Raw genomic sequence first — 25,039 nt, 5'->3', positions numbered from 1 at the left:
TAACATCCTCCACTTTACAGTAGTCAGCACACATGTATGACTACTCACAAAAAGCATACAGTATGTGCGTCCTTAACAATTTCCCCATCCTAACTTCCCCACAGTTATGCGCAGAAGATTTATTCTATTCCTGTTTTAATTAGAAATAAACTCAACAAGCCCTCTGCTACATGATTCCACAGTCCCTTTCACCTATTTCCTCAGCTTGCCCTACTGCTGATGTGCCGCCGTCTGTCAATATGGCCTTGATTAACACTTGTTCTATTGTGAAAAAATCATTTGTGCTCAATGGTCTAATTTTGTCCGATGGGTTAGATTTTTTTACTTCTGACTGAAACATAGTTGAGGAATATGGAACTTGCCTTCCTTATTTGTGCACTGAGAATTTGCACAATTTTCAAATTTCCGTTACTTTTTGATTTACCCTCGTAATTAAAATATAGCTGGTCCTTAAAAAACTAATAGATTTATGTCATATATGCCTTAATAGCATCAATACCTCCAATGAAACCTCCAATGAAACCTGTGATCATTTCATTTATGCTGTCAGACATACGAATTCACTTTTTTTGTTCTTTTTATTCTGGTAAACAGAAAATTTATATAATGTTTGTCTGTAGAGAGAACCTCCACCTGTATTTTGGCTTCTTCTCTTAATCAGTAAAGACTAAAGCCTAAGCAAGAGCATTTCACGTCATCTACCACTGTAGGCATTTCAATAGCTTTAACAAGCTGATTAAAATGTTTCTTTCCCTAACAAGGTAAACCACCAACCTTCTAGTTTTATTTTGCTCGTGTTTCCTTATGGATGATCGGAACAATCTTGAGTAGTATTGATCATATAAATTTGCCAACGCTTTTTATTGCCTCATAGTGTTCGCTGGTGGTATCATTCATCAAATATTTTCCTGCAAATTCGCTGTGTGACTGGCTTAGACAAATATTTTTCCCCAGCCTCCTATGATGTTTTTAATTTATAATAAATTTGCAAACCTTTCAGAAAATGTCTTCAATTTGTCATTATGGATTATTGTGTGTAAATTGTTGAGCAAAAATGTCAAATTTATCCATTTAAAATTAAATCTACGACACAGTAAAGGGTGCAGAAAGTGAAGGGGTCTGAATACTTTCTAAATCCACTGTACGTCAAAGGCATTGCAATGGCCAGTGGTGGCCACCATCATTTATTTGCATTTTTAGGAGCTGACTGTTTTCTGTGGAACTCAAGGTCCAAATTTGAGAAAGACTGTCAACAATGTCGGTGGTGTGTAACAATATAGCAAAGCTTTTAGAACTAAGAACAACGAGTCAGAGACTGAGGTGATGTTCATAATCAGAACGTTTACTGAAAAGTAGTGATGCAAGAGAAAACACGCAAACACTTCATAATGGCTACACTTCCACATTTTAAATGTAATGCACCTACTAGTGAAGGTTGTAGTTAGTGCTCCTTACACCGGGCATTCTCTGTGTGAATTTTGCTCGTCCTCCTCTCGTCTGCCTGGATTTTCCTCTCACATCACCAAAGACGTGGGTTACGCTAATTGCTGATTGTCCCTTTGGGATTGAGCTCCATGATGGACTGGCATCTCATCCAGGGTTGCTGCTGCTCTGATAGTCTCTGGCTACCTACCTGTCAGCCTATACTGGATTGAGCAGGTCTGACAAGGTGAGGTGATGGTTTGTGTTGTTTCTGTTCCTCCAGGCCAAGTGAGGCAGTAATGATTTAGGATGGCACCAGAACAAAAGACATTAAACAAAAGATCCAAAATACACAATCTTCACAATGAAAACATTTGTTTGCACAAGATTCATTTGCCAAGAACTAACGAAATTCCTGTTGAACTCTTGGCGTTTTTCTCCACAAACTTGGATAATTAAGAAGTACACAGTGTGACCTTGTAATGTCTTGATGGTGTTGTCACTCAACACGCACTTATGGTTAATTTCACTAGCAATACGCTCCATAAAATGATGTCAAAAAAGATGGAAAATTAGTTCAACTGTGTAAAATGAAAAAATTTTAAGAGAATTGAAATTTATGTGTTCCAAAACCTTATATGAGCATGAAAGGCTTAAAACAGGAAAGCCAAAAAAAAGTTTAAATTGAAATCAGCTCATAATTCCTATTGACCAAAGCTCTGCAATGAGAGAAGCCGTGAATCATGTATTAGACGCATTTCAAACGGCACTGAAAAAAATATAGACATTTTACTATAAATAAACAGTTAATTGATTTTTAATAAGACATATAGGAAATCATATATATTACTGCATGTTCAAAAGAACATCAGAAAGTTTTAAATGACACAAGACTGTTACATTGTCTTGAATTTTCCCCTTAAGAAAGACCCATTTGACGCTCATCTTCATCTTTCCCCAGCATTCCACAGGAGCCTCTGGCTGCCATCACACCACATCTTCTTAATCAGAATCACTGCCTGAGCTGGAATGCTGAAAACACAGGAAGCATCACATGGTCATCTCCATTTATCTTTTTTTTATTGGAAAAAACACTTCTTGAAAACTGCAAGCACTGAAGGAAAGCTGTGTGACTATCTTATTTAAAGAAATTCAGAGAAAAATTAAAACAGTGGATTGAACAAAATTTTGATGTGCATACTCATGGGAATGGCTGGATAGAAAACGCAGGACCTAAAATCAGGGTTTGAGATCATTTGGAAAGCAAGTTCACCTCAAATGCCATTCCTGGAAACAAAAAGATGTCTGCCTACAAGTAACTGACACTGTACAGCAGAGAAATAAACACCATAAAGCAAGTGACCATTCTTCATATGAGGAACAATCAAAAAGTAAAGACATCAGGTAACTTTAAGCAGATGAACATAACCGTTCTATCAATTCTCCAGGTAAATAACCTTCTTGTACCGCTCCACTAACTTCTTCATTCCTTTTCAGCTGCACCTGAACTCAGGTCTGCACTGTTTCCATAACCTCACCATTAGAGATGAACCTACGACCACATAGAACCACTTCAAGTAGACCCAAGATATGACAGTAGCAAGGAGGATGTGAAAGATCATAAAACCGCAGCTGTTGCATTACCTCCACTGTTGCCGCTACTGCATGGGGATGTGCATTGCCATGGAGCAGCAGGACTGTTTTTGACAGCAGACAATGTAATCCATCGGTCGTCTCTGATGAAGGCATTCTCTGTGTGAGCTTGTGTGTGCAATGTTGATGGTTGACCAGATCAAGTTTTATAGGCTACACTTGTTCTTGGCACTTTGAACTTTTCTACCCATCCATAACCTTTTCATTGAGTCATGCTGTTTTCACTTCTTTACTGAGCCAACATCCTTCCGTGAATTTCGGAAGGTTTCATATTCCTCTACCCAAGGAAATCTCACTATGGCGCATTGTTCAACAATGGTGCAGTCCCAAAGCGTATCGTCCATGTTCATTTGATCTTGGCTTCAACTAGACTGATGGCAGAGCACTGCGTTATGCATTTTCAAACTATCCATATGCCATTGTGAACATGTTGCATTACATTATCTTCTACGGTATTACAACCATATAATTTTCAAATTGCCTATATGTTTTGATTTACCCTGATTTCATTAACCATACTTTACTTTTTCAACCATTAAATTTCCACACATAATAATTTTTGCTGTATTTTGTGTGTTTCAAAATGATTTTGTCATCTAAAGCTCCTTTACACCCAGTCCCCACAAATAAAACTTTGGGGCAAATAAATGGAGGTATTTGCATGGGCGGCACCCCCTCAGTCACACATCCTCACTTTTCACTTACTCTGGATGTGAACTTGTGCTACTGGTGACATTTGGGAGCTTGTTGGAGATTCACTCAGGCGAAGATGGAATATATGTAGTGAGAAGTTTGAGTGTAGCAAGTCTGAAATGAAGAAAGCACACTGTGAAAAGAGAACATCCTCTCAGTCAGAAGAATAGCTGTCCTCTCAAATGATGGCTAAGACAGCTGGACTCTACAATCTGAATCCAGGAGCCCAAGTTTATGTCTCGTTAGTTTCAAGCGAGGACATTCAACTGAATTAGGTCCAAATTTCTTTGGTCCTGGACTGGAGATAAAGAGGACAGCCAGAGTTGGAGACCATGGGAAGGACCACAGCTAAGACACAATGGGTTGCAGAAGAGAACTGGGGTATCCTTGGGTTTTACCAAAAAATCTAGTGCCTGGCATCCTCCATGATTGTATGTCATTGTGCCTGTCAGCATTTCAGCAATTTCAAGAGTAACTACTAGAGAGGCTGTACAATACGGCAGAAAAAAATAAGCAGTGGTGTATAAAGTAGCATAAGGCTAAATTCAAAGTAAGATAAGACAAATACATTTCTTCATCCTTGATATCATTTGTGTATAGGAGATGTTATATTGCTACTTAGACCTTACTGGAAATGGCTCCTGTAAGTTTTTCTTTTCATCATTTACTCTTTTTAGCTCTGTTTTACTTTACAGGTATTTTATTTGTAATATCTTTATGCTGCACTAATACAATTCATTCACTGATTATTTTAGTGATTAAAAAATACATTGTTTTGTATGTTTGCTGGCACAGGCCTTGGCTTCCTGCGGCATAATTTGCAATAACGGAGTTGAGGATGCAAGTGCTGAACGTATACGTGAATAGTATGCTATTTTTGTAGTCTAAATGATATTTAAAATATGTTTTTTGCATCCCTTTGTAGGGAACGTCATACTGTAGATGGCACCACCGCCATACAAGTCCAGCATTCTAGGTTTGGACCTCATGTCTAGACATGGTCTATGTAGAGTTTAAACATCTTCCTCAAACTTGAATCAGTTTTCTGCTTTTTATCCGCATCACTAAAGACTCAAATGTCAGATTAACTGGTAGCTCTCAATGAGTGGGAGTGCAGGGGTTTGTGAGGGGGCCTTTCAGAGGACTGATGTTTGAGTAGGAGCATGGGGGTGAATGAGAAGGCCTTGTAGTGGACTGACAGCTTACCCAAGGTGGCTTACTTTCCCCATGATCCTCAATTGTATTAAGAGGGTTTGAGATGCCTGTATGTATGAATGTATGTATGTAGAATTTCATGATTACTTTTTCCATGCATTTTCTTCAATCTGTTCCTTTTCCTGTACTGTAATTTTCCAGCAGTCCTAATCAATGTGATAATTTGGAATATTACTTTAGGTAAAATTTGAATAGATGAAAATGTATATTTTAAATTACTAAAATTACTAGTCGTTCACATTTTCAGTACATGAAAATTAACATTTGAAATTTTATTTGCCACTGCAGTGAAAGTAAAATATTTTATAATGTTCTACACTTTTATATTTGAAGTATTTCAGCTTCTACTACTGCTATACTAGTATTGACTTAGTAATATTACATGAATTATGACATTATTTGTTTCTAAAATGATTCAAAATCAGGATAAAAACTGATAATTGCATTTGACCAATAGGATGTGGTCTAATTAAATCAATGTCATGCCTATACAGGCCCTTACATCTTTACTTCTTAACTTTTTTCTTGGTGAAGAATACTTGGCGGCAGGAGGAAACATCCATGAGACATCCAAAAATACATAAAAAGATACCACTGGGATTTATAGGCAAGCTCTAAACAAACTAGAACTATTATTTTAATTATTCTAAACTATAAATTAGGCAAGAAAAGATATTTATCTCAAATTGTTTAAATGGACCACAGCAATACAAAACATAAAAAATGATGTATACATACATGATGCCTGTGATGTCAGTGATGCCCATGGTGCCCATGATGTCCATGATGCCCATGATGCCCGTGATGCCCATGATGCCCGTGATGCCCATGGTGCCCATGATGCCCATGGTGCCCAGGGTGTGTAAGTTGATGAAGAAGACCATGAAGACCATGATGACCTTTACCATGATGTTCCGTGTGGCAGCAGTTTCCAGGCGTACAACCTGGCTGAACACAGCCATGATGGTGGTGGCCACCAGATATAGGAGGACAAGGCTGAGGGTAGCCCCCAGGTCCAACAGGGTATGGCTGAGGATAGGCTCCAGGGCCAGGGGGGTATGGTTGGAAATATCCTCCAGGGCCAACGGGGCCTAGCTGAGGATAACCTCCAGGACCGGGAGGGCCTGGCTGAGGGTACCCTCCAGGGGGGCATGAAGATGGATATCCAGACTGCATTGGCACTCCTAAAAACAAGATAAAAGGTGATTAATAGCACCAGCACTTCAGAAAAAGTATCCCACCTGGAACAAATCATGTCCAGGCCTGGCCATTACTGGATGGGAGCCCATCTAGGAAAAGCTTGGCTTGCTGCTGAAAGAGGTGTTATTGAGGTGCCATCAGGAGGCACCCTGTGGTCTGTTTGTGGATCCCAGTGGCCCAGTACAGTGATGGGGACACTGTTCTATAAAAATGGTGCCATCCTTCATATGAGACATAAAACTGAAGTCCTGACTCCCTCAGCATCTTTCAAAAAGAGTAGATGTTCCACGATGTCCTGGCTAAATTGCCCACCTAGGCCTGCCCCCCCAATCATCCCCTGTCTCTAAATGTCTATTTCTCTCTCCACTTCAACACCTAATAGCTAAAGTGTGGTGAGAGAACCAGAGCAAAAACAGGTGCCATCGCATCATCCAGGTGAGTGCTACACATTGGTGGTGGTTGAAGTGGCTCACCTCTGTCTATGTGAAGCACTTTGACTATGTTAGAAAAGCACTGTGATTAATTATTACAATTATTAAATCTTGACTGATGTTAAACAAAATAATATAAATGTATGATATAGGATTCTCCTAATGCCCTTTGGAGTTTGGTGGTTGGTTCTTTGCAATTTTTCTAGTGCTGTTTTGATTTTTGGATTTTTTGACCTTTTTGCTCTGTCTGCTGACTCTGATTTCTGCATTGTGTTTTTGGGACTCGTTCACTGTGGATTAACTTTTAGGCAACTCCTTTTTTATTGCCTTTTTGTGCTCTGGAGCTTTGTGTATTTCTGAGCATTTTTCTGTTAAGAATAAATCTTTTATTTTATAAAAATTCTACATGGTCCTCTATGTTACTAGCCAGGTTTTTTGATGGGATTTCCCTCTCTAGTGGGCATTTTTTGGAACTCTTCAGCGGCATAACACCTGAACCCAAGGGTGCTACAGTATATTGCAATGTCCTGGTGATACTGGAATCTGGAAGTCAGATATACAACCATATTATGTTGTGAGCAGTGGTAATAAAAGGATAATAAAATATCAATTAATAAAAAAGAAAAATCTACTAACACTTGGAGGGCAAGGACTACCTTTATGTTAACACCAGGAGGGTCATGACAATTATAAGCATATCCTTTTTGTGATAAAATCTCCATACAAGGGTCATCCCTCAAATTAATCTCACAAAGTATCCAATTACTGCTTTCTTCAGCATAAAATTATTTGGATTGGATTCAGAGACAAAACTGAATTGTGGATTTACAAAGTCTTAAGAACAACCCTAAGCACACTATTTTGAGCTGAAACATACGAAGAGAGTGCCATAAAAATGGGTAAAATCTTGCATCTCATACTTATAGTTTGTTTCTTTTCTAGCCAAGGATTTGTTTATAAACGAAGCAGAAGTGCAGGATGTGCGTTCACTAACAGGACTCCAGCTCAGGAGGAACATCAGGGTCCTCTGAGAAGACAGCCTGCTTGGAAGGGATCAGGCATTTCTGTCCAGCTGGATGTTTAAGTCATTAACCCGTTAAGATGAAGGAAGTTATTAATGATCTGAAAAGGTTGCAGCAGCCAAGCCTGGAGGAGGAGCAATGCTGTGATTCTTGGAGATTCGCATGAGAAGTAACAATGGAGAACTCGGGCCCCCAGGGGTGTTCTCTAATATGTGTGTTCATCTGCTGCAGTCCTGCTTAGTGGGTCACCAGATTAGGGAACAGGAGACTTGCCTGAGAAGGTGGGATTCTTCAAATTAAAAGATGATGTCTGGGACGTCACATTCAAAAAGTGGATGAAAAAATGCTAATTAATGCAAACAGAACACCTCAAGGCTGCAAGTTAGTGTATGTGGGCAGTAGACAGGAGCAGGAGGTTTAGTCATAGAAACATTAGAATGGAAAGGACACCTGACGCGAGTGACTTTGACCAGAGCAGCTTTAAAACAGATGCTCTTCAGGGACTGTAAGCAGTATAGCCTCTAAAATTTACAAGCACTTACAGAATGAAACAAAAATATTCAGGAAATTGCAACTGTGGGCAGAAGAGGTCAGAGAAGAGGGCATTCAGCCATTTAGGAGGGGGAGGCTGAAGTTCTGCTGCCTCAAATTCATTTCATCTTTTTTGTAATAAAGTTTGGCAAAGTTGAATACTTTTCTTAGAAGTGTCTGATTAATATGCTGAACCACTTGGGCACAACGTATCTCAACTGTATTACAATTTTTGGTTGAATATATGAGATTGCGTGAGATTGCTGGTGTTATGGTCCGCTAGGGTTGATGCCATGGCTTATGTTTATTAGTTTATTCAATTTTGAATGTTATGTTACTAGTTCTGTTTTTAATTTTGCTCTGTATGAAGTTTATTTATTTAACCAGCCTTGCTACCTGTTCAAAAACAGGTAACAGAAAATTTTTTAAATATTTGCTGTCTCTTGCCCTACGTTTACCTTCAGTGCCTTTCCTCTGTATTCACGCCTTCTTCTCTGACACTCCCTCTCTCAAGTGCATTCCCATAAATCCTTCTTCTCTGACTTGTGGGACTGAGCCCATGATGGATAATAGAAAAGATGGATAACAGAACAGCTACTTTAAAAATTATATATAGTAGATCAGTTTAGGGAATAGTTGTATTTATTTACAAAACAAAACTATATTAACAAAATTAATTAAATCAGATAATATTGTAACCAGCAGCCTAATAAACAAATACAACTCAGAGGTACTTGAGTTTTCTGTGTTTTACTTGGAGTCTTCATTATGTAACAAATGGTGCCCTGTCTTATCTGCGTTAAAGAGCACACCTCCAAAACAAAAAAAACAGACCTTTCCCTACCAGTTAATTCATCTCCTGCCACTTACGTTCAATTTATTTCTCTATAACACAAACACTCCTGCTTATTGTCTCCTGACTCCCTAACTCAAAACTTCCTTTCATGTCACCTTCCTTTTCGTACTAACTTCTCCTGTCACTTATCTCCTAAGCCCCTTACAGCGCAGAAGCCCTTCACACAGTCCCATCACATACAGCATTCATTCCTCTCTTTCTGCTCCCGCACAGCGCATCACAAAACAGAAGAACATTAACATTAATCGACAAGTTTTTCAATTTCGTCTGCATCATGCTATATATCGGTCACTGTTGTTCTTCCTATTCCATAAATTGAAGCAATACTTGAAGCACTTTTGTCGTTTCATTCATGTTTAATAATTTCAGTTATTTTTGTGGCAATTCCAAAACCACACACCAGGTTTATTGGCCATTACAATGTACAGTAGATTAATTATAACAAAAGTGAAAAGCTATTCTGTTAAAACTGATGGTATGTAACAGACACTGTGATTTCAAAATGCAGCATGACACATGGTGCTAGGGAAGTACACTACGCTATTGCAGGAGGGAGAGTTGATCCAACGTACATAGCTCACAGTGTACCACACAGCAGCAGTAGTACAGTAATAGGTAGGCGCTGGCATGCACAATGGGTTTTTTTTGGGCCTAACGGTTAACGGAAACTGACAATTAATCCATTAAAACCAAGCAGGTTTGATTCTGTCTTCAGTTACAGAGGTGGGTTCTGTGTGCATGAGAGCTGACAAGCAATGAATACTCATCTGGAAGTACCATTCACATAATGCATTGGTGAGCAACAAGGAACACAGGTGTTTTGGATGTCACAAATAGAAGAGAAGCTCGTCTGTCTGATGTCTCATGTTTTACATATCACAATAGAAAGGAAAAAGAAAACCAAGGACAGCAATTGTGGCCGTAACTGTCACCCCTTCATGCACAACCGGCTCATTCAGACAGCACAGAACAAGGGGCAATCAAGACTGGAAGGTTGGCACTCAGTCAGTAAATTTGACAAAGGCAGTTATTTTCAGTCATTTTGATTGACATGGTCCAGAGACAAGATCAGCAACTGCAATTAGGAAGTCTGACATCCCCTATGACTAGAAGTTGCGTAATGTGACATCAGCTTAAGCAAAAAAATTTAAAATGTAAATGCGTCTAGACTCCCTACGTTGTAGTTTAGCCAGAATTTAATTTAATCTTCTTTCATATTTATTTTGCCAATTGTAAATTATGTTGCATATTTTGGTATTGGAAATATGTTTGGTCCTCTTGTGCCTTATGCTTTGAATATTATTTTGATAATTAATTTTTTAATAAGTGTGTACAGGCTGTGTAACCCTAAATGGAAATGCCTGAGACCACAAGGATTTGGGATTTTGGAATATCTGCATATACATTATGAGATACAGTATGTTGGGGACACACATTCTCAAGTAGGGAAATGCAGCCAAACCAGCAAAATGATAATTCAGAACAATTCATATCACTAAGCTGTTATTATAATGTCTATTGATGTGACAAACATATTATACCTCAAATGTGATGAATATGGTGCACAGACTGTATTACAGTTCCCTTTAAGAGGGCCAATACTGCGTAATTGCACTGAAGAATGTTTCTCACTTTTCAGGGAACAGGCCGACAGGTCAGAAATATATCACCTAGCCTTCACACCTTCATGTTCATTGTGCTGGGAGTCATTAATTTACCAACAAGGCACTACATTCAGTTTCCATATGATGTGGGTGTACATAAAACATAACAATGTTTTTGCCAACATAAAAGGTCATTTGCAGCAGGGTTGCAGCAGCCTGAGGTGAGACTTGCTTTTGGTTTCCAAATGAGGGGAGTACTCGTCTGGTTTTGGATATTTTGAAGCCTTCAACCTTTTCACAGTGGTTTTTGAGGATCTTAGAATTATTTAACACAGTGCTTCAGATGACTGGAATAAACGCGTAAGTTTCTCTGGCTGTAAGGTAGAAGGAAGAGTTTACTTGTGTGTCCCACAGATTGCATCCAGTACAGCATCATCCTCAACTTATTGCAGCTCAAGTCCATAAGCCATCTGAATAACTCTTTTTACTTCTGTGCACATCACTATTGTGCTGACTTTACTCAGTTTGCTCTGACAGAGCAAAGAAGCAGTTCAGTTTTGGCCACCATGCACCACAGTTACATCTAGGACTGCAATATGAGTTATTTTTTCAATTGCTTCATCATTATGTTCTCTGTCCAGCAACTATGAAATGTGTGTGTGTGTGGGTGTGTGTGGGTGGGTGTGTGGGTCCATACAGTTCAGAAGGGAATGCATTCAGACATTTGAAGGTGGTGAAAGACTTTTATTTTGAAATATTGAGATTTGTGGACAAAGTCCAGGAAAAAACGTTTTCAACTTCATCCATCTGGATTCTGAAAAAAGTTCTTAGTTGCGCTGTTAGTATAAAAATGATTATAAAAAATAAAAAGGCCAGATCAAAAATGCTGCCATTCAGCTGGGCCAGCCTTACTGTTTCAATGGTCTTTCCTGTCTCTGCAACTGCCATTTTGGACTTTGCACATTCTCTAATCATTTGTCTTTGCTTTTTCTGCATATATCAGCTTTCTCTCACAGTAACATTTCTCCAATTTCTCCCAGTACGAGTGACCATGCTGGATATTAGATTCTCATCCATTCCAATGCCAGTTCTGCCCTGCTCCTGATGACGACATGAGAAGCTCAGGCTGCCTCCATCTCCACATTGGGGTAAGTGGAGATAAAACATGAACAGATAGATGGCTGTTTTTCCCACACTTACATGAACAGAATTTCTCCCCTGATATTCAAAGGGTCACTTACCTGAATAGAGGTCACAGGTTGTGAAAGGAACTCTGCAACAAGAAAAAAATAAATAAATAAATACATTTTCCAGATTTTTGTTCCACATTAAACATACTGAAATATTAAAGTGAAATCAAGAGACTAAAAGTTGGAGTTCTAACATCTACTATTAGAACATGTTATCAGTTATCATATCTCACAGAGAAGGTGTATTGATGAAAAATAGGACAGAGCTTTGGTTTTGAATCCCTGCTTGTTTTAAGTTTTCTCTCCTGGCCATCTACTTTGAAAGTTGGTAGCCTTTCCTGATGTAATGTTAACAAAAAGTAGAACTAAAGTTCTACAAACAATCATAAAACATGACATTCCCAAACCCAGTTTAATATTATATATTTAATATTAAATATACTGAAATGTCAATCAGTCAGTCATTTTCCAACCCACTATATCCTAACACAAGGTCACGGGGTTTGCTGGAGCCAATCCCAGCCAGCACAGGGCGCAAGGCAGGAACAAACCCTGGGCAGGACGCCAGCCCACGCAGGGCACACGCACACACCAACACACCAAGCACACACTAGGGACAATTTAGGATCGCCAATGCACCTAACCTGCATGTCTTTGGACTGAGTAATGGAGCTCTTAAATTAGCTTACGTTGCAAGCAGATCGCTTCTGAGCAAGATGGCACAGGTTTGCCCCCAGCCACCATTGGTTACCACAGCAGAAATCTTTGAAATAAGATACTTCATTGTGTGAGTCCATGACAATTCACTTGGTGGTGAGTATGGGATTTGCAGTATGAATAGGTGGAATAGTGATGCTGTACAGAAAACATGGCAGCTGATACAGAGAGAGATCAACTGAGCTCACCAAATATGAGGTTTGAATATACCGGGTGGCGCACAAAAAACCAAACCATCTCCAACTCCAATGTCAATGTACGTTTCTTAGCCCATGCACGAAATGAAAGATATGCAATACAAAAATCCAATTGCAGTTAATTCAGCCAATAAGTTTTTCCTTGTTGTCGTCCTTCAGTTCTTGAACACAAGTCATTCAGTACGGCTTCATTTGTAGCGAGTGCAACACACGTTGACAAGACCTGTGTGAAACATTCGCTTGTTGTGCCAATTTACGTGTCGATTTCCTAGGGCTTCTGGCCATCCGTTCCTGAATATCTGCTACAACCACAGGTATACAAACGGACAGGGCCTGATTCTTTTTGCAGTTTGCAACTGACCCAGTCTTACGCCATTTCTTCACTAATTTATGAATACTGCTGGTAGGTTTATGCCATGAAACTTCTGTGTGAAAATGTCCCGTGTCTCTATCTAAGATAGATAGATAGATAGATAGATAGATAGATAGATAGATAGATAGATAGATAGATAGATAGATAGATAGATAGATAGATAGATAGATAGATAGATAGATAGATAGATAGATAGATAGATAGATAGATAGATAGATAGATAGATAGATAGATAGATAGAAACTTTATTAATCCCATTAAAGAGTAATAAAAATGTAGGTAAAAACAGACAATAACTTTGAATAATGTTAACGTTTAACCCCCCCGGGTTGAAATTGAAGAGTCGCATAGTTTGGGGGAGGAATGCTCTCCTCAATCTGTCAGTGGAGCAGGACAGTAACAGCAGTCTGTCGCTGAAGCTGCTCTTCTGTCTGGAGATGATACTGTTTAGTGGATGTAGTGGATTCTCCATAATTGATAGGAGCCTGCTGAGCGGCCGTCGCTCTGCCACGGGTGTCAAACTGTCCAGCTCCATGCGTACAATAGAGCCTGCTTTCCTCACCAGTTTGTCCAGGCGTGAGGCGTCCTTCTTCTTAATGCTGCCTCCCCAGCACACCACCGCATAGAAGAGGGCACTCGCCACAACCGTCAGATAGAACATCTGCAGCATCTTATTGCAGATGTTGAAGGATGCCAGTCTTCTAAGGAATTATAGCTGGCTCTGTCCTCTCTTGCACAGAGAATCAGTATTGGCAGTCCAGTCCAATTTATCATCCAGCTGCACTCCCAGGTATTTATAGGTCTGTACCCTCTGCACACAGTCACCTCTGATAATCACGGGGTCCAGGAGGGGCCTGGGCCTCCTAAAATCCACCACCAGCTCCTTGGTTTTGCTGGTGTTCAGGTGTAGGTGGTTTGAGTCGCACCATTTAACAAAGTCCTGGATGAGGTTCCTATATTCCTCCTCAAGCCCACTCCTGATGCAGCCCACGATAGCAGTGTCATCAGCGAACTTTTGCATGTGGCAGGACTCCGAGTTATATTATTATATAAAAAAAACAGAAGACACATACCCCTCGACTATTCCAATCCTCTGTTGCAGAGAATACATCTTCCGGATCTCTTTCACGCATGTCTGTACCCACTGGCTGACAGCTTCCTAACTAATGCACAGTTGGGGCTGCTGACCAAGTTGCAACGAGGCTCCGCGATTGCGATGGCACCTGCTTGTATAATAGTTCAAGCCAGCTGGTCAGAGACGGTTCGGTTTTTTCGTGTGCCACCCTGTACAATGAGAGGTTTAAAAGTTAAAAGTACACCTTATGAGAAGGATTTAAGAGTCATAGTGAACTAGACACTATCAACTAACTGCCAGACAGTGTTCAGAAGCCATTAAGAAGGCTAACTGAATGTTAGGTTATATATTAAGTACAAGTCCTAGGAGATTATGCTAAAGCATCATAATGCACTGGCGAGGCCTTATCTGGAGTATTGTGTACAGTTTGGTTCTCCAGGCTACAAAACAGACATAACAGCAATGGAAAAAATACAGAGAAGAGCAACTAGGTTGATTCCAAAACTGAAGCGGATGAGTTATGAGGAAAGATTTGAAGAGCGGAGCGTTTTCAGTTTAAGCAATTGAAGATTAAGAGGAGACATGATTGAAGTGTTTACAATTATGAAGGGAATTAGTCTAGTGGATTGAGACTGTTAAAATGAGTTCATCAAGAACAGAGAGACACACTTGGAAACTTGCTAAGGGTAAATTCTGCACAGACAGGATGCTTTTCTTTACACAGAGAATCATAGACACTTGGAATAAGTTACTAAGTAGTGCAATAAATGGTAGGACTTTAGGGACTTTCAAAACTCGACTTGGTGATTTTTAGAAGAATTAAGTGGATAGGACTGGCGAAACTTTGATGAGCTGAATGTCCTGTTCTTGTCTAGATTGTTCTAATGTGCTAATGTCACCAGGAAGAGCTCTGCTCATAGTGTTCAGAAGAAGTCTCTGATTAATGGAGCTTTCCATTTAACTCACACTGCAAGGAGATCACTTCTGAACAAGGTGGTGCAGGTTTGTGGGTGGCCACCAGTGGTTACCACACTATAGACTTTCAAACTGAGATGTTTCCTTTTGTGAGTCAGTGGTCATTCAGACAGCATTCTGGCCCTTCTCCTCTAGTCATGAAAGGAAGCAGAAGAAAGTCATCCATCTCTTAGAGGAAGTAACTTGCAGTTTCAAAATTTAAGTCTGTAGATTGTCTTTTTGGAAGGTGGAGCTCTGGTGTGCTTCCTTGTATGGATGAGAAGAAACGTGAGATGGCAGTTATCCTGAAACTGATGCAGCACTTTGATACCCTGTGTTTCCTTATACTGCCTGAATAAAGATGGTATTGGCACACTTTTGACCAGACTGGGTCTTATAAGAATGGGTCTTATAAGAGTGTCTTGTAAGAGTGTCTTATAAGAATGAGCTGGTGGATACCTTCTGAGGCTAATAAAAGTTCAAGGGCACTCACTGTGAATGATTCAACAAGAAAGAGCAATTATAAAGATACTGAAATGTAAAAACCAATGACATAACTTTGATTATTGGGTTTAAAGGAGATCTGTAATGAAACTTTATACATTTATGGACTGACAGTAGTTTAGCCATAAGCTTAACCTTTTTTTAAAATGGTTAATGATTTCAACAGTCAGACATAGACTGTATCCAAACTGATTTTTTCTCAAGGGAAAAGTGTTATGAGTAAGTGTGTTAACAATTTTTTATACACTTAATAGTTATTTACAATTCTGGGTTTTCTGAGGCACAAAATATGAATTTTGCATTTATTTGCATAATGGAATTTTCTTTCAGTTATTCAAAACCATCCTGCATCAGTTTGCCAACATTTTAGTATCGTACTCGTCATGAAACAACAATTGCTATGAACTATAGTCCTGGAAATTACGTGGGTGAAGTCATCAGCGTAATGCAATAATTGTAACACGAATGAAATTGATTGATTGCTCCTTTCCCGAATGAACAAAAACAGTCACTGTATTGTCCTCAGCGTGTCAGGATAATCCAGAACCCCAGAGTTCTTACAGAAATGGTGAAACCATTAAATATCCAGCGTTGAAAGCAGCAAGCAGTTAGAAAAATGCATGATCATTCGTAACAGCGTTTCCCTTTGTTTTTTTTTAATGAAGCATGTCCATATTGTAATGGCTCTCTCCTCATCTCCCTTCTCCTCTTGTTTAAATAAAAATAACCCGGCAGAAGTTGTTGTACTGACAGGAAAAATCCCACAAAGGGTCATGGTTCCACTGCGTCATCCTTCCCCCTTGTTTCCAGGGAAAAAACATTCAAACAGACACAAACAGACTATTTATAAACAGGACAACGCTATACAAGATGCGACTCAGCACAAACAGAATTAAGATGCACATTTTCATTTAGCGCTTCTAAAATTTTTATAATGTCTTTTTTTTTACGTCTTTATGAAACATATATAAATCGGGGATTAGTACAGAGTACCAAAACCAAAAACAAACCAAAAATTAAAATATTGGAGGAATAGTTTTATTTAAGCTTTATTACTTTTATCACAGCGCCATTTCTCTTTTTCAGCAGGCACCACCATGTTAGAAGTTCAGAACAATTGTGACAAGAACCGGCCATTCACCTTGTGTCATCGTTAAAGTTTCAGCAAGGTCTTAATAAAAACGGGGTCTGCAGTGTGTGAAATACCTTGCAATCAGAAGGTGGCATTAGTGCTCCTTTGTTAGCAGAACACTGAAATCTTACACCACTTCATGCCAGCCAGGTGAGACTGTTCACAATGTTACAGGACATTGTTAGATTTATGTCTTGATTTCAATACTCAGCTTTATATATAATATAAATATCTACAAACAGTAATAAAACATGACATTTCCAAACCCAATTTAATACAATTTAGCTTTGAAGTGGGTCCATACCGGCAGCCTTCCCTGCAAGGCACTATCATTTTTGGATGGAGTGGCAGCCATTACAAGGCTCCCTCAAGCACACCCTCATACAGAGTCAGTTTAGAGTCAGGGGTGTGTCCCAGAAAGCTGGATAAGTGTGTCCAGTTAAAAAAAACTTTAAATAAATTGGGCTTTGTGGAAATCAGGATAATTCTGTCCTAGAAAACCTAAATTGTTTAAACCTGCATTTCTGGGACCGATTAAGATAGACGTACATGATTTGTGAGGCCAAAATGCAGACAAATTGCTAATCCTGGTTTTTGGAACAGAATCAGCATTTGCCTGTTCCAGAAAGAAAGATTTGAACAAAATCCAAATCTGTTATTCGGGCAACCAATGCCCTGAAACTAACTTACAAATAGCAGGTGTAAAAATGGAGGATTAACTCTTTGAGGGTGCAATAATTAAGCAGCAGTGTCCAATCATAAGATCAAAAGTCCCTAAATGTCCTGTCAGAAATTCTGATCCCAGCTGCATTATTTAACAAGCCCAATGCCACTTCCTAAACAAACAATCAATGTAGAAGCACAACCTTCACCAAATTCTGCCAAGAAAAAAAAAGTAAACAGACCCCAATCAGACATTCTGGCATGTCCAGAGGAGGGTCTGCATGAATGTCACCATTTTACATCTGAGGCTTTACTATACATGAACAACCTTCTAAAACCTGACATGTTCATTGTTACGCATCATGGCTGACATTGATACAAATGGTGGACATTTCCTGTATTTTTTATTTTTTTGGCAAAGGGCAGTTTTCTTCATACCACTAGAGATGCCACACATAATGACAAAGCAGTGCTTAACTTTGAAGCGGTATCAGCTCACATATACACAAAGGTTGTTTTCCTGAGACAAAAATAAATAGCCACCATCAAAGAGTCACGTGTAGGACAATCCAATTTAAATAACTGACATTTTTGAGCAATAATAACTGATAATAGACTGGCACACCTCTGTGGAGTCCCTCACCTTTTAAAGACTCCTCCTCAGAGGATACTTGACCAAATATGCTTATTAACTCAGTTTCAGTTCAGGGTTCTATAACGGATTAAGGCAACAATATGATTTTTGCATTGCATTGTAGTTCATTTGGCTGATGGCTTTTACGAGTGAAGTGCAGGTATTTACATAGATGAAATACTTGGTACAAATATCAATGTGTCCTCTTATCCATTCTTAAAATAATACGACATGTCACACACACAAATGTTGTAAAAATGGTGAGGCCAAATATCCGAGGTCTCACGTCTGAACAGTGTAAGTTACCACAAAAAAAGTGGGCACTGTGAGTCTTCTGTTGTAGATTTGTACATGGCAGTAATTGAACTTTGGTTTCTTTCGTCATGTAATTACCCAACATAAAAGGGTTTAGTGCAGGCAGGATAATGTTTGACATCTCTCATAGTAATGACCAGAACAACTCAATGTATACTGAACAATTAATATCATGGATCCTGCACTTTTTGCTATTACTGATACATGTATTGCAAAAATGGAATATAGTACTTACTGGAGTGCATATAACTTTCAAGTAAAGCAATACCGCCTGGGGTACATTTTGCACAATTTGATAATTTACCACTCAAAGTTTACACAGATTTCACTGATTAACTGTTTTACACATTCATTCTTTCAGTGATATTCCTCCACACCATTGTCCTTTCCTTTTTTGCTGCATTTCTCCTCTGTTGTCAGATCTGCAGATAATCTTCACACACTGTCACCAGCACCTCTTGTTCTGCTGACGTGAAGGTTGTTACCTCTGTTTTTAAGACTTGTATATCAGTTAATCAACTCATAAGGGCTTGTAAAGTTTGCTGTGACCACCCATTAACCCGGATCAATGTATCCAGGATTGTGAAAGTTTATTTAGGTCTGGTGTTCCAGAACCAGCTAATGTGAAATCACGCTAAAGCAAACTGAAATTCATTCAGAAATCAGGGATTATAAAAATCGCTCTTTCTGAAGTAGACCTCAGGAGTTAGAATAGACACTGGTGTAGGATGTGAGAGGAAACACCAACACAGTTCTGGATGAACATCACATAGACCGCAACCAGATGCAGGACTCAAAAGTGATAGAAAGATAGATCTGTGAGGAAGCAGTGCTGCCCAAAGTGCCACCTACCACTCTACTAACACTATCATTTACAATTATCCAGCCATCAATCCAAGCTGTTTATTGCTTTACAAGTCCACAGGGAGAAGAGCCTCATGTGTGCCTCATTCCTGGATCCCACTTTTTCACCCTGCTTTCAGTACACTATTGTGTGGAACCAAAGGGGCAGGGGGCCTGACTGAATTGTAGGCCCACTGCTGCAAAAGATCCCAGTCTGCCTTAGTCAGCTTCAGCCTCGCTCAAAGGTGGTTTTTAATTAGGTTAGAGTAGATTAGATAAACTTTATTATTACCATGGGGAAGTTCAGAATTGTTTGGTTATTCCTGGTTTTGAACTTCACTTCTCTTTTTCTTTGTGTTTGTAATTGTATTCCCAGTATTCAGTTGATAACACATTATTATTCCATTTATATTTTGATTTTGACCTTTTCTTTTTAGGTTCAGCACTTTGGCTTTGTTTCTCATTTTTCTTTGTAAATTGAGTTTCCTGTTTTGTTTATTTCTGCTTTTCACCAATTAGTCAGCCAGTCAGTCAGTCAGTCAGTCATTATCCATCCTGCTATATCCTAACACAGGGTCACAGGGGTCTGCTGGAGCCAATCCCAGCCAGCACAGGGCACAAGGCAGGAAATAAACCCCAGGCAAGGCACCAGCCCACCGCAGGGTACACACACACACACACACACACCAAGCACACACTAGGGACAATTTAGAATTGCCAATGCACCAAACCTGCATGTCTTTGGACTGTGGGAGGAAACCGGAGCACCGGAGGAAACCCACACAGACACGAGGAGAACATGCAAACTCCACGCAGGGAGGACCTGGGAAGCAAACCCGGGTCTCCTACCTGCGAGGCTTTTCACCAATGAATTTTTTGCTTAATCACTATTTATAATTATTTATTGTCTTTCCCTGCATATTGTTTTTTTATAATTAAAATTCATTATTATTAATCATAATCATAAAAATAATCATAATAATAAATTTTATTTGTATAGCATCTCTCCAAGCTCAATTTTATTAAATAATTGATTGGTTATTTAACCCTTTGTCAAATTACATTATTTAGTGTGATTCAGGTGATGGGGTGATTTGTACTTCTCTCTTAGGGAGGAGCATGGTCACAGTGATGGAGAGCAGGATCTCATCCAGCCAGCATCATGTACAAGACAGCACACTGAACCTGAACTCATTGACAGGCGCTTTATAAAAATGAATTAAAGAAACAAATGAGTGTCTAGCTGCATTGTTACAGGTGGGCAGGAGTTTGGAAGGAGGAGGACATGGAGAGGTGGGCAGGTGAACAGAAAACTATGGCCAAATGAAAACATACATCAAACAAGGACCTTAACATGAAACCAGGCAACACCACGTAAAAGGCAGGAGAAACGTCATGGCTGAAAACAACCAAAATACAAAAGAGTCTGAGGGCAAGGAAAGAAAAAAAGGGCTGTGTCAAACTCTCACCCTGGTGGGCCTCTTTCTTAATTAGTAACCAATTGCTGCTGCTATTGGAAAAAAAAAACATCTTTTACCTTAATTTTAATTTGTTTTCTTTTTAACATTCTGACACCTGATTTGTTTTTTACTTTAATTAGTGGCCAAATAATAAAAAGTTGCAAAGCAAGCTAACAAATAAGCAGCTACCTTAATACCATTTGCACCCATGTGTCCATCACACAACATCTGTCTCAAAACATTAGGAAAAAATAAAGTCAGGGTTTGAGAAGTAAGAAATATTGATCTGCTCAGGTTCACTGAATATGTGATGGTCAACTCAGAGAAAAGGAAAAAAAATCCACAGTTTTAGAAATGTCTGGTGGGGCAGAATGAGAGCATTAACAAGCCATAGAAATAAATATGTAAACAGAGAGAGTTGGCATCTAAGGAAGGAATTGGTTGGAGAGGAAATGTTAGTCCACCAAGAAGTGAGGTTGCAACCCCTACGTTAACTGGTCCCCTGTTGGCTCACACTGCTGCTCATTATTCTCTGACTATTGGTTAAGGGAAATAAAAAATAAAGTAATAGTTCTGAATCTTCAAAAGCACAACTCCAGGAGTGCATCCAAGAATGTTTCCTACCCAGGCAGTGGAGTCACAGCATTTGACACCCAAATGACTAACAAATCCAGCAACATTCTTTTGGTTTAAGAGTGAACCATGTACTTGACGACATCAGTGGAAATTAAGGGGAAGTGCATTTAAGACTGAAGCCATCAAGCACTTGTTTATGCAAAGAGTTGTGGGGCTGTGGAACAAACTACTAAAACATGGAGTTGAAACAGAAACTTTGACAACCTTTAAGAAGAATCTGGATGAGATATTGGAAAACCTTAGTTGTTAGCTAAACAAACGGACTTGATGGACTGAATGGTCTCCTCTCGTTTGTCAAATTTCTTATGTTCTTATAAATATACCACCAAAGGGGACCCCTAACCTGATGAAACACTTGACTTCCCACAGGCTGAAATTACCAAGGGGAACCCCTGACCCGGCTCGATTAAATGAATTAGCATCAATGGGCTTAATTCACTATTTTGGTGGATCTATGAAATGACTGTGTCTCTGCAGGCATGAACTCAACAAGGAGGACAGTGCTTGATGCAATGGTCGAGTCTCAGGGTGCCATTAATATTAGGAATTACCGCACTGCATTAAATGTCTTGGATGTCCACACTCTGCATTGTTTGAAATATGATCAAGCCTCTGTTAAGGAGCTCTGTTTATCAAGTCAGCCAGGAGCCTGTGGGGATCTTAATCCAACCATGGTTACTGCACTAGGTGGCACCAAACCTGACAGCTTCTGTCCCCTGGGTCCAAGTGGTCCCATCAGACTTTTCATGACAAAAACAAATGTAATTTATTACCTAAATGCAGGACTCAAAACCTTACACTCAAATCATTTATCATTATTGCATTACTATTATAAGGAGGGAATTGTTTCTGTGCCAGAGTGAATATTAGAACTGACTAGGTAAAGAAAAACAAAATGGTGGCATCTTTGAGTCAGATAGAAATAAACAGAAAAGATCCCTGGAAGCTTCAAGTACAAAACGACCACATATCAGGAAGAAGATGAGCCTGGTGGCTTATAATTTTACCAGCATCCTAACATCCTAGAAACATCCTGGAGAACACACCCCTGGAGGTCCATCCAAAGCCCCAGATAAGGAACAAAAGCCAGCAAGTAATTAAAAAACTGCTTCATGGTTTCAAAATGGCCGTGAAGTGTCCTCCTGAAAGCAGCTTAAAGTTTAAACACACAACTGCAACACGCAGCAGCATAGCAGTAAAACTCTAATTTCTGATGTCACTTTTTCCAACACAGGGTCTCACCAAGCTGCTGCATCTCTGTACCTTCAGGCACAAGGATGGGATACCACTCTGTCTTGCCACACACATACACCAACTTGGGCAAACTCATGTTTTTGTTCACTTAAGGCACAGCTGCTGGGAAATTTGGGTAGAAAACCACAGAAAGGCCAAGCAGAAGCAAAACTTCATGCAAAGTCCACACAGACAGTGAGCTCACTGCCTGGAGCTTTCAGACTGCATTACTAACTATAATGGCACCTTCGTCCTCTAATAGGCTTTTCCCCTTATTGTATTGTACAGCCAGATCAAAATGAAGTGCAGATACCTTTGTTCAATACAATCTTTTGTTTCATTTATCATAACCTAACTAAACTAACTAAAACACTGAGGGGTAATTCTGAGCCCAGCTGTACCCATGTCCAGGGGAAGACATATCAGATTTAGAAGAGATCTTAAGTAATGCCATAAATGACACAGTACACAAAAGCAGTTAGCCATATTGGGAGGAGCCTAGTAGCAAATTTTACATAACAGGTCTGAAAATACAAATCAATAGAATTCTAATGTAAATTTCATTTCATTTCAGTAAATCAGCTGCAAAGTGAACAGACTCTACCATTAGCCCAAGAAGGTGGCTCTTTAATCTTTGGTGAAGCACCAGTAGCTGTTTGCTTACCTGCAGCGGTGTGCTCTCCTGTTTCAAACTGCGCTAACACAAACTCGTGATGTTGTTTTTTTTAACTTTTCTGTTGCTCGGCACCTTTGTGAGCCTCCCTTTGTGAGGCCACCAATGAGATATCAGCAGGAAGTTGGATGAGCGTGACAGAGAACAACAGGTCAACATAACCTAAGGGAAGCTGCAGCAGGGCACGCCTAGGTGAGCTATGTGGACAGGCAGCTTTAAAGCATTTCACTAATATAAGTCACTCAGGGCAGGTTTTCTGGAAATTCTTGAAATACTTGCTCTTAAAACAGCTGCTTATGCTCAGTGCATTAGCACATTTTATGCCAATTTTTTAACCTTTATGTTTTTTTAAGTCATGGTGGCCACCTTCTCAGATGTCTCATATTTCACAACAGTTATCTAAAACTGATTACAACATTAACAAAAGTTTACATGCCTTACATACATAACATTGTCAAATGGGCTTAATCTAATTATGTGTGGGGGCTGAGTGGAGAACAGGGTGCAAGGCAGGAAACAGCCCTGAACGGGTGGCACATCCATTGCTGGGATCACTCATGTCAATACAGGACTGGTTTGGAATTAACGTGGGAGAAAATGGGAGTACTCAGTTAAAGAAAGGAAGTGCTGTGAATGTATTGTATTGTAAATGTTTTTCATGTCCTTTTTTAAATCTTTTTTGACCCCAAATGGCTTTAAACCAAGGATTGGCGTTTCCCTTGCCCAGGAAAGGGTACCCGGGGCCCCACACTGGAGCCAGGCCCGAGGCAGGGGCTTGCTGGCAAGAGCCTGGTGGCTGGACCTTCGATTACGGGGCCCAGCCGGGCTCAGCCCAAAGGAGTAATGTGGTTCTGCTCTCTTGTGGGCCCACCATCTGCAAGAGATGCCATAGGAGTCGGATGCAATGCGAAATGGGTGGTGGCCAAAAGTGGGAACTCTGGCGTTCCGACCCTCAGTTGCCAAAACTGGCTCTTGGGACATGGAATGTTACCTCTCTGGTGGGGAAGGAGCCCGAACTGGTGTGTGAGGTTGACAGGTACCAGCTAGATATATTTGGGCTCACCTCTACGCAAAGTCTGGGCTCTGGAACCATTCCTCTTGAGAGAGGCTGGACTTTGTTCCACTCTGGAGTTGCGGTGAGTGAAAGGGGATGGGCAGGGTTGGATTTGCTTATGGCCTCCCGGGTCAAGGCCTGTACGTTGGGGTTCTCCCCATTGGACAAGAGGGTTGCTTCCCTGCGCCTTCGAATTGGGGGAAGGACTCTGACTGTTGTTTGCACTTATGCGCCGAACCACAGTTCAGAGTACCCAGCCTTCTTGGAGTCTCTGGAAGAAGCACTGTGAGGTGCAGCTCCTGGGGACTATTGTCCTGCTGGGAGACTTAAACGCTCACATTGGCAACAACAGTGAAACCTGGAGAAGTGTGATTGGGAGGAAAGGCCTCCCTGATCTAAACTTGAGTGGTGTTCAGTTGTTGGACTTCTGTGCACTTGGCGCCAGGATACCCAAGGTCGCAGCTTGATGATCGACTTTGTAATCGTGTCATCTGATCTGCGACCTTGTGTCTTGGACACGCGGATGAAGAGAGGGGCTGAGCTGTCAACTGATCACCACCTGGTGGTAAGTTGGATCAGATGGCAGGAGAGGCTGCTGGACAGACCAGGCAGACCCAAACATATAATGAGGGTCTGCTGGGAATGTCTGGTGGAGGAACCGATCAGAAAGATCTTTAACTGCCACCTCCGGCAGAACTTCAACCTTATTCCGAGGGAGGCGAAGGACATTGAGTCTGAATGAGCCATGTTCCGAGCCTC

At 40.1% G+C, this 25,039-nt stretch overlaps 1 protein-coding gene across 3 annotated transcripts; it reads right to left on the bottom strand.

Annotated features, from left to right (window-relative positions):
• Positions 1-1,321: 1,321 nt before the first annotated feature.
• On the bottom strand, positions 1,322-23,307 carry LOC114655938 (uncharacterized protein DDB_G0272718-like). 3 transcript variants are annotated; one of them, XR_007935529.1, is made up of 4 exons: positions 23,218-23,307; positions 11,869-11,900; positions 5,722-6,167; positions 1,322-2,454 (listed from the first exon to the last, which is right to left on the bottom strand). XR_007935529.1 is itself a non-coding variant. In XM_028807260.2 (4 exons), exons 1-3 carry the CDS (start codon positions 14,213-14,215, stop codon positions 5,737-5,739), a joined length of 501 nt encoding a protein of 166 aa, XP_028663093.1. In that variant the 5' UTR covers positions 14,216-14,230; the 3' UTR covers positions 1,322-2,454; positions 5,722-5,736. The 3 variants fall into 3 exon arrangements, 1 of the variants encoding a protein (XP_028663093.1); XM_028807260.2 differs by lacking the exon at positions 23,218-23,307 and adding an exon at positions 14,178-14,230; XR_007935530.1 differs by lacking the exon at positions 11,869-11,900 and having other exon boundaries at positions 23,218-23,275.
• Between the last annotated feature and the right edge of the window lie 1,732 nt (positions 23,308-25,039).

This window comes from Erpetoichthys calabaricus, chromosome 8, assembly GCF_900747795.2.
Source record: "Erpetoichthys calabaricus chromosome 8, fErpCal1.3, whole genome shotgun sequence".
Lineage (NCBI taxonomy): Eukaryota > Metazoa > Chordata > Cladistia > Polypteriformes > Polypteridae > Erpetoichthys > Erpetoichthys calabaricus.
This window is presented reverse-complemented; position numbering and strand designations above follow the sequence as displayed.